Here is an 11,260-nt window from a genome sequence, read left to right on the forward strand (position 1 = left end):
TGATCAATTATCACCAAATTGTTTTCTCTCCAATATTCTGTGGTCCCTCTGATTTCATTTTCTTCTTTGTTAATATACTTCCATAGCCCGAGATCCTGATATCCCTTGCAGTGTACTATTTGTTTTCCTAATACATCAGGTCTTAGTTTAAAAGTATTGTGAATTATTTAGATAACTGATGAGTCAGTATATTGGGTACAATTTCTTTACCATGTGCACAGATCTCCTATATCCAATAGGCATACAGAATAACATATAATAATTATAGGGTGTTAGTCTTGATTTTAAAGGGAAACGATATCTTTTCTTTGTTCTAGGATTGAATCCAGTGACCTCCCTCTTCTGGCAGCTGTAGCAAGCACTCACTCTCCATATGTTGCCCAGATACTCCTTTGAAATGCCTGAAAACTAAGATTTTAACTTGGATAAATCAAGCAGAAGCAATGGAGGCAGGCACAAAAGGTATAATACTTGTGCCGACTTCATCCTGAGGCATTGTGATTGATTGATCCACTGGTGGAGTTGACTAGGACTCCTGGATTGCACATACTACATGTTTCTTGTGACTTTTTTGACTAAGTTTTTTGTTTTAAAAATTGAACATGAGGGGCCAGCTAGGTGGCGCAGTGGATAGAGCACTGGCCCTGGAGTCAGGAGTACCTGAGTTCAAATGCGGCCTCAGACACTTAATAATTACCTAGCTGTGTGGTCTGGGCAATCCACTTAACCCCATTGCCTTGCAAAAACCTGAAAAAAATTGAACATGAAACAATATAAATAATAGTGAAAAGAGGGAATTTGGAAGAAACTAATGAAGTTCTCTATAAAAGTGATCACAATGTACATATTAAAAAGTACAGATATTTAAATGATCACTGCAATATGCTCACAACTTAAACAGATAAAATATGAGGTTGAAGCAGCTGCATTGTTATTCATTGCTATTATTCAAGACAGAAATCAAAGTTCGTTTTTAAATCTAAACTCTTAAGGTACACCAATTTGAAACATCTTATATATTTTCTTTAAGAGAATTGCTAACTTTGAACAGTTTCCTCAAAATACTTGTTTATGACACAGAACTCAGGAAAAATGTGTGAGTCTGTGTATATCATATGCACATATATATATATATATATATACACATATATATATATATGTGTATATATATATATATATATATATGTATGTATGTATGTATATATATCTTGGTTTCCTAAGAGGGCTCGGAAAGGAAGACAGATAAGATTGTAAATGTGAGCTTTATTTCTTGTGTTGTTAACTGATATTAATTGTAAAGTTCATATCTTGCTTTACAATGATACTTTTGTTTTACACTTAAAAAAAAAAGAGAGGTAAAGCCAGCATTCATCTTTAAGGCTGAAAAATATGAGTTCCCATTATAACAGGAGCTTATGACTTGATATCTTTTTGTTTTGTTTGTAAGTACAGGGTTTTGCTGCTTCCTTATATCCACAGCTAGTGCAAAACTGGTAGGAAAAGAGATCAAATATACCAAAGAATTGGCAAAAGTTAAAGCTGTAATTTTGTAAAATGTCAGCTAAAAAAGATTCTCTCTTTTTAATATCAACCCTATAAATATTTTAATTTCTGTTATGTTATAGTGGTACTCATCCACAGATCTTAAAAGTCATTCTGGATTTCCCAAGATTTCAGTTATTCAGCCTGTCATGTCTCTGTATATACTGTAGATGTGTTATGTATAAGAAAAGCTAATATGGAACCAAACTCTTGTATCTAATGTAAATAGAGTAGGTAGGTGGATAAAATTTCCAACATGCTCTACTACCTCAGTTTAATTGAATACTACATTGTAGTCTTTTCTTTGCTTGTCTAATATGAGCATCGTCAAAGTTGTGGATGAGGTTGGTTCTGTTTTTTCCTACCGCATTCACATTAATTGCTTATCTAAATAATCTTGAGCCATCCTGGCTCACTGCTTTACTAAATACATCAGTTGTCTAATCAGTCCATTCATATTTTTCATATTCATCTTGCACCCTAGTTTGCAAAATGTGGTGTTTTTGTGGTTGACAAAGTGATTTTACCTTACATTTATTTTGCACATTTTGCCTTGAATTTTTTATGTATGGTAGAGATATTCAATTAAACTAAAACAATAATCTGTTTTGATGGCATTGGAGTGCTTAATTGATTACTGGGCTAGGTGCTTACCAAGCCAGTGTGACTGAAAATCCTCTCCTCACCAACTTGAGAACCCTTGGATGTCATAATTATAAAATGAAATTGGAGCAAAGATTCTTTTCGTTTTGGCTCCTTTTTCTTTTTACATCTGTGAACTGAATTCTGTTCTCCACTGCAAGTAGGAAACCTTTGAATGGACTCAAATTGTTTTGCTGAAATTCAGAATATGGAGAAGAAATGCAGTTGTAGACATATTTTCCCCTTTTGGTGACAATTTTTTATTGTGGCACTAATAGACACACCAGATAAATAGTGTTTTGGTTTTGAATTCTTAAGAAAAATGAACAAGTTCATAAACAGTGAACTTCAGGAATTTGATTGCCTATGAAATATAATGTTGAAGTTAAGAAATAGATGGCCCACATATTTTCTACCACTCCTTGAAAAGGGAAGTTTTGCTGGAGAAAAAAGACTTCCAACTCGTGAAAGATTTTCTTGGTCCACTTAGATAACTAAATGATTCTATAACTCATTTTATCTAATCTTTCCTTACATAAGGCTGAAAAACTAGACTTTCTGCTCATTGGAGGATGAGAGATACTTCCCTTTGTGCTTGCAACATGACCACTTTGATGACTGTGGGAAAGATTTTTAGACTGTCAGAAATTTTATGGTACATAGGAAACATGGTACATACAGAAACCTGTTTGTTGTAACAACAAATGAAAAAGGGATTTTTAAAATATAGTATTATTGACTTAAAGTTTTTTCTTTTTGTATATAAATTAATCTTTTTTTGATTTTGAATATTCTCTCCTTTATGACAATGTCTTAATTTCAAGGATGAAAATGTTAAGTGCACTAAACATGTACTCAAACAGATTTATTTTTGTTCCAATCAACAAACACTGGGATGCTCAACACAAAGTAAATAAAACCCAGATTTTACACATTGCATACTTTTCTCTGTTCTGGTAAGTGTTTTATGACAATTTTCTTCTTTATCTAAATTATGTAGATAGTGGTTTATGTAAAATACTGGGTCAAATGTACATACTGGTTGTTTCTTGTTTTGTATACATTTTTTCAATTGTGTACTTGTATTATAATAACCATTCCCAATTTTAGGGGAAATTTGTGCAATAAATACATATGTCAATTCATTCACTGATATTGTCTCTTTCATGTATGTCCTATGAAGTGACATACAGTGATGTTAAAATTCACTTTTTCCTTGATGTTTTTTGCACCATTTAGGGTGTTGTGATTTAGAAAGGAGATTGCTTAAGCTAACTTATGAATTCAGGTCTTAAAACAAAAATTTTATAATAAAGAAAACATACTCATTGTCTTTAGCTTAGTATTTATGGAATTTCAGGTCCTGTAGACGTGTGCCCATTTCATGGACTCTTCAAGTAAAAATTGATATGATATCACATAAGTTACAGACTCTTCATTGAATCATACATTTCACAATGACAGTGGAAACATTCTGAGCTAAAGGACAAATAAGTGAATTTTGGAGCAAAGTATTTTACATTTCATTTATTTTTTTAAATTTATTTTTTTAAAGATATTATTTGAGTTTTACAATTTTCCCTCAATCTTGCTTCCCTCCCCCCACCCCACCCCACATTTCATTTATTTTTAATTCAAACATAATTTCCTTACTAATATTTTAGAAAGGAAAATATTGCTAGTTTTGAAGTTTTTTTATGGAACTCATCACCAGAAACATAATTTAGGAAACAATGAATTCAAGGAACCCCAATTGCAGGTTTACAACTTAAAGTAGAGTAATTATAGACACCTAATCAAGGTCATTGTGCTTAGTACAAATTAACTCAAAAGGTCTTCAAAGTAAAATGGGATACTGCTAATCTAAATAAAACAGCTCTTCATACCAATAGAGAAAGGAAAAATGTCATGGATATTCAGAAATTCACAAGAGAAAATCCAAGAGAGAAGCCAGCGATAAAACTTACAGTCTCAAATATCTATATAGAAATGCACCAAACATTGATAATGAAGTGAAGTAGAAATCCTAATGTAAGAAGAAAAATTTGGGCCATGGAAATTTAAGCCCTGTGGACATGTATCCATTTCATAGGTAGAACAGAATTGAGTAAATTAGAAGCAAGCTCAGGTGGAAAGCATTAGAAGTTATAAGGACCAGAAAAGAACCCTTGTAGACCTAAAGAAAACAAGGAGGCAGGAAGAAGAATGAAGGCTATTCTAGGTTTAGGGGACAGCCAATAAAAAGATAAGAGATGGGAGATATGTCATACATGAGGAAAAGCTAGGAGGTATCATTACATCATAGAGTAATAAATCTAGCAAGGTAAGGGGCAAGTTGTGTAGAATTTCAAAAGCCAAATGGAGGATTTTATACTTGATCCTAACATAATAGGGAGCTATTAGAGTTTATTGAAGGGGAAGGCATCCCTATACCTAGGATGTAAAGGAAACACTATAAAATCTATGCTTTAGGAAGTTCACTGGCAGATGAGTGAAGGATGAACTGAACTGGATAGAGACTTGAGGAAAAACCAACCAGAAGGTTGTTGCCATAGTCCAGGGGTGAGGTGATGAGGGCCTTTACCAGACGGATAACTATGTCAGAGAAGAGAAGCGAACACTTTCAGCCAAGAGATTTTGTGAAGGCAGAATTGAGAGAAATTGGCAAGAGACTAGAAAGATGGGATGAGTGAGGGTAAAGAGTCAAAAATGACCATAGGTTGTGAGCATGGGTGATTGGGGGAATGATAATGCCCTTGCCGGTTGTAGGGAGATTGAGAAGGTAGAATTTAGGAGAAAAGATGAGTAATGTTTTAAAATTTTTATGTTCAAGATATTCCATGAGCATGTAAGAGGTTTTGAAATTTTTTAGGAGAGAGGTTAGGACTGTATGTGCATAGAGATAAATCTATGGGAGCTTGATGAGATCACCAAGAGAAATACTCTAGAGAGAAAAAAGAACTCTCAGCAGAGCCTTTGGACTCTTAAGGCTTAGAGGAGGATATCCATGGTGTGACTTTGATGGAAATCCCACAGGAGGGTGAGAAGGAACAGTCAGACCAGTAAGAGAAGAACCAAGAGACACTTATGGCATAAAAACCTTAAAGAGAGAGTATCAAGGAGATTACTGTGACATCAAGAATGACATTTGAGAAGAGGCTATTAAATTTGGAATTAAGAGATTGCTAACTTTGAGAGAATAATTGTAGTTGAATAATGAAATTAGAAGCCAGACTACAGAATTTTAGAAGAGAGAGGAAAAATTGGAGGCACTGATACTGTTTAGAGATAGCTTTCTCACTTTTAGCCCCCAAAGGGAAGAAACATGATAACAGGTAGGGATGGGGGGAGGCTGTCCAATTGAGTTGTTTTTTTTTTTTTTAAGGATGAGGGAGACACAAGTATGTCTATATAGGCAGTCATATAGAGCTGCTGAAAGAAGAAACAAATTGTTTAGAAACATGCTACAGATCAGTGGAACAAAAGGAGAAAAATGGAAAAGGAAGTGAGGATCACAAGCCTGATTCAGAGATATGTTACAGTATTAGAGATGCCACTTGTTCAGGTATCTTCTGGAATTCTGCCAAATCAGAGCAATTAATTCATTTTTTGCCTTTCCTTCATGCTAATACCACCCTTTAAACTTCTCTAGAAGTAATAAAAGAATTGTTATTCTGAAGTTGATTCTCAGCAACATGAAGGACCTTGGTGCTGAAATAAAAAATGAAGGAAATTTTCAATCATTTCCTTCAACCAATATTTGTTAAACATATTCTAAAAGTCCTACTCACTTGGGATGAAAAAGTGAGATAATTCCTGCCTTCAAAGAGCTCACATTCCACAATAAGGACACATGTTCACATTTAGGAAATAGAGAATGAAAATAAGCAAGTACTCAAAGTGATTGGGGGGGATGGAGAACTAGAAGTAGACTAACAATTGGGAGAATAAGGAAAGGCCTCTAAAGAAAATGTTCTTTAGGGCTAGCAACAATGGAACAAAAATAGCTAAGGGAGTTGAAATAATGGTTATAGAAACATAGCTAGAAGGAATTTTAAAGGTCATTCAAAACAAGGAGATGTATATGAACTGATACAAAGTAAAGTAAACAGCCCTAGGGACAGTACATACACTCAGTGACTAACAATGTAAGAGGAATCAAACAAGAGCAGTACATTGGACTAGAAGACCCCTCTGTTACTGAAATGATACAATTTTGTTCTTTCTTAATTTTCTAGAGATTTCTGTCTCCTAATATAATTCAACAGGAATTATCCTTTAGAAAAAGGTATGACTGCTGTCAGGCCGAGGTTTCCTAAAGTCTGGTTACTGCTATAGTCATGGCCATTTGGACCCATTGTACCTTTGGGTATTTCTGCCTCCTTAATAACTGGCCTCCGAGCCAAACAAAGGATAGAGATCCATTTAAGCTGGAAAGCATTATGTGTTCATCTACCGAGTCAGCCTTACCTTTGAAGCCTCATTTTTGTGGTGAGGGAAAGAGTATTAATTTTCATATCATTATTTAAATTATTAGGTTTATGAATTAGACATTGCAAGTGACAGATTTCCAAAGAAAGTTCCAAGGAAGTCAATGCTATATCATACTATATTTTCACAACATGAATCTTTTCTAGGGACACTCACCCATCCTTTTGTGTCTTAACCTCACTAGTAATTACATATATATTCAATGTATTGGTTAGTTATTGTAATTTTCTCCCCTTCCTTTTTCTTGTCCTTAAAAATACTTCTTGTTATATGTTCTGACTGTCTTAAGAGAGGAAGGAATTATGAAAGAAAAAGACAATAAAAACCTATTGTAAAAAACAGAACGTAATAATCTGGTGGTGGAATAAGCAGGGTCATAGGGAGAAGTATTGAAAGGAGATAGTTGCCAGTTGCAATAGTGGAAGGAGTGGTAGCAAAAAATCAAATGACTAAGATGTTGGAAAGTGAAACTCGGGACAAAATTTTCACTTCTAATGAGGCTAACATGGATTATTTAAAGTGATAAAGAGATTTTTGGACTTTTAACTATCTATCTATCTATCTATATCTATATCTATATCTTTCTTCCAGAAAATAATCGCCACAAAACAATAACATTAATTTTTCCCAAGTCCCTTAGCTTCCCCAAAAGAATTAAAATTTTAGTCAGAAAACATCATTATAGAAGATCCTGTATAGTTGATTGTATTTATCATTATAGAGGGTTCAGTCTGGTGGTGGGGCAGAGTATTGAAATGACTGGGCTAGAAAGACCAGAGGTCATCATTTTGAACATTTTTGACAATCCATAAAATTTTCTATTGATCCAGCATCGGCCCACTAAGTTTGCCACACGGCTAGGTAATTATTAAGTGTCTGAGGCCGAATTTGAACTAAGGTACTCCTGACTCCAAGGCCAGTGCTCTATCCACTGCGCCACCTAGCCACCACCAATTTCTTTTTCTAAGTAGATACAGATCTTAAGGCTAAGGACTGGATCTGTGATCCCTTAGTATAGGAAATTCCTTCTGTCAGTGTGGTCAATACCTTCTCTGTTGTTTGTTGCTCATCCAAGGTTGATGTCTTGACTTGTTCATGATTTGAGTTTGAGTTTGAGTGTTACAGAGCTACATAATGTCATCAGTCTCATTCTTTCTTCCAGAATTATAGGAGTGCAGTGACAAAAATAATAGGTCAACAACTGGTGATGGATTCTGTGGGGGTTTGTTAAAATTATTTTCCCAGGTCTCAGTTTGTCTGAGTCAGTATCCATTCTGTGATTTAGGACTAGATGAGAACTGAGACTTAAGATTGCTTAGTTTGTCATCACAGAAGAAACAGTATAGGAGGGGAAGACTTTCAGTTTCTGGCCAAAAAAACAAACAAAAAAAAAAACCAGTTGCTATTCTTATTCGCTTTGAGTCATCACAATCCAAACAAGGAGCTAAAGAGGTATGGCCTGGAACCTATCATTGGCTATTCAAGGAAAGCCAGAGTGATTTCAGTTTAAAAGGCATTATCAAGTAGCTCCATTTAAATCACTAGGCTTTTTTAAAACCTGTTTTTCAGAGCAGCTACATTTCATGAAGTTATAAATGAAAATTGTTTAAAACAGAGTGAGCTGTCCCAACATAAAAAACAAATAAAGGGGCAGCTAGATGTATAGTAGATAGAGCACCAACCCTGGAGTTAGATGGACCTGAGTTCAAATCCAGCCTTAGACACTTGATACAAGCTGTGTGACCTTGGGCAAGTCACTTAACCCCATTGCTTCACAGAAACAAAAAAAAAAATCACTGGCACAAGGAAGGGGTTAGAAAAGGTGCCCTAAAATTGTCTGCTTGGCCTACAACTGAAACATACATATGAAAAAAATACACAAAATTTTATCTGACGATTCTGCTCCAAAAAAAAATGACAAACTTGTAATTTTGTAGTTGAAACTTTTATGTTCTCCCTCCCAAATCCTGCCCTCCCTCCCAAATCCTCTCCCCCCCCCCCAAAAAAATAAAAAAGTCTGATTGGGAGAGGAAAAAAAAAACAAAAACAACATTAATTGACTTTAACTCCAAGATAGGCACAAGCTATCAGACTTGGCAGAGAGTCCTGGAAAGGACTGGCCTCAGAAATAGCAACAACAAAAGCAATGATACCTGAAGACTTGCTTTTGTGACCTTACCACCAAAACTGTTTTTTGTTTATATAAATTCAGTAAAATTTTATGGATGCAACCTCACAGCAAACATTGGTATTTAATAGATTATGTCATTGTAAGGAGAAGATACAGTATGTAAGAGGAAGGCGATGTATGGAGCAGAACACTAAAGCAATGATAGACATGCTCTCCAAACTAAACATTTACATTCAACAAAAGCAGAGGCCCAAGGTAAGAATAATACCAGGATACTTAATGTCAAAAGATTAAAAGGTCTTTCCCAAAATGAACAGTTTGTTTCTATTTTGGAGGGAAAATTGAGCCAACACAGTAACAGTTTGCTCTGAAGAGCTCTGGAATTGATTGAAATATTGGGGGCACTGGCACAGAAATGCCTAGCATGGTGTGGCTCTTATTGAAGAGGACACCATGCTCTATTAGCAAACTAGAATTGCAATATCTCCTAAGAAACATGAGATGTATAAATGTAGACATAGCTCTACTCCAAATGTTCACATGGACTATTTGTGCTCAATCTGTGATAGAGCATTCTGGGTTCATACTGGTCTGATCACCCACAGCTGAATATAATGTTCTGTGATTTCAACATATTGATGTCATTTTGTACCTCTTTAAACACAAAGGAAAGCAATCAACTAAGCTATCTGCACAACCTGATTGACCCCAGCTTCTGGGGTTCTCCAAAAGTCATAAAAAGACCCAAATACATGGAATCTGGGAGGATTTCTAAAGACTTTGTGAGTTACCATCTGCTGCCTTGAAGACCAGATTAATTTCCATGTGGAAATTAGGGGAGGTGCAAGCTAAGAGCCAGTGTATTTTTGTTATATATACTTGCTGTGTCAAGGTAAAATAAGCCTCCTTTTCCTTCATTTCAAACCAACATCAGACATATACTAAGAAAGTCCTGGCATTAGACTTATCTCCAGTTTCCCTAATGTTAGAGTTTGTCCTGCTCTTAAAGCAGCCCAAGATCCTTACTAGCTTTTTTGACTGCCCCATCATACTGCTCACTCATGTTGAGGCTGTCATTCACTAAAGCCTTCAGATATTTTTCAGAACAACTGCTACCTAATTATGCCTTTCCTATCTTATACATGTGACACTGTTTTTTGGTTATTTTTTTAACCAAAGTATAAACTTTGTCTTTATCCGTACCAAATTTAATCTTGTTAGATTTAGCCCAAAGCTCTGATCAGCGAACTATAGCCCAGGGACCAAATTTATCCCCCCTCCATTTAAGGAAGATCCATTTGAACCTTCACTTGTCATCCAGTATTAGCCATCCCTCTGTGTCATCTGCAGATTTGATGGGCATATGACTTATGTCTTCAAGACAGTGATAAAAATGTTAAGCATAAGTGGTTTCATGGTTAACTCCACTAGAGACCTGCCATGCTCACCCTAAACCATCAACATTGAGTCTGGCATCTAATCAATTCCGAATCTATGTGATTATTTTTGTCTAATCCAAATGGCTTTATCTTCTCCATGAGAATAATAATAATTTTATTGTTTAGTCATTTTTTTCCAATTCTGTTTTGGGATTTTCTTGGCAAAGATCCTAGATTGGGTTGCCGTTTTCTTCTTCAACTCATTTTGCGGAGAAGAGACAGAAATACAGGGAAGTGACTAGCTCAGGGTCACCCAGCTGGTCACCCATCTGAATTAGGATTTGAATTCAGGAAAAGCAATCTTCCTGACTTCATTTCTAAGCACTTTATCCATTGCTAAAATCTAAGTCAGGGATTTTTAACCTGAAATCTATAGATCCCTCAAAGAGGATTCATGAATTTAGATGGACACAAAATTTACATCTTTATTTCAGTGTAATTTGTTTTCTCTATAGTCTTATGTATTTTATTCAGTTGGAAACATTCTGAAAAAAGATCTAGGAATCACCCGATTAATAAAGGAATCCATGAGATAAACAAGGTTTGAAATCCCTAATCTAGGTAAACTATACCGACAGAATTTCCCTAATCTAAGAGTTAAAAAAATACTATCTAAAATATCATAAGGTTAGTGTGACTTGACCTGTTCTTGATTATCACCATTTCCCGTTTTAAATATCTATCAACCATCTCTATAATCCTTTACTCTAGAATATCCTCAGGAATCAAAGTCAGGTTTACTGATCTATAATCTGAAGATTCAGTTCTCTTTCCTATTTTTTTAAAAATAAGATGATATTTGAACTTTTAGTGCTTCTGTTTTTCATGATCACATGGAAATTATATCATAACATCTTTCATATGTTAAGGATGTTAGCTTAGTCATATCCACCAAGTCTTTAAGGATTGAAAAAATATCCTTTTCTCCAGGCTAGGAGACCTGATTCATCAACAGCTGCTAGAACTGCTCTTCATCTTGGGGATCAGTTTTCTGACAGTCATTTCTTTCTCATCA

At 35.1% G+C, this 11,260-nt stretch overlaps 1 protein-coding gene across 3 annotated transcripts in view; it reads left to right on the forward strand.

The window, feature by feature from the left end:
• FNIP1 (folliculin interacting protein 1) overlaps nucleotides 1–10,316 on the forward strand; it is a 124,601-nt gene extending 114,285 nt beyond the window's left edge. For all 3 annotated transcript variants that reach the window (XM_074213293.1, XM_074213295.1, XM_074213294.1), the window contains one exon: nucleotides 318–10,316. In XM_074213293.1, the coding sequence (XP_074069394.1) occupies nucleotides 318–396 (79 nt within the window). In that variant the 3' untranslated portion in view covers nucleotides 397–10,316. The remainder of the gene's footprint in view (nucleotides 1–317) is intronic.
• Nucleotides 10,317–11,260: the final 944 nt, after the last annotated feature.

This window comes from Macrotis lagotis, chromosome 1 (genome assembly GCF_037893015.1).
Source record: "Macrotis lagotis isolate mMagLag1 chromosome 1, bilby.v1.9.chrom.fasta, whole genome shotgun sequence".
Lineage (NCBI taxonomy): Eukaryota > Metazoa > Chordata > Mammalia > Peramelemorphia > Peramelidae > Macrotis > Macrotis lagotis.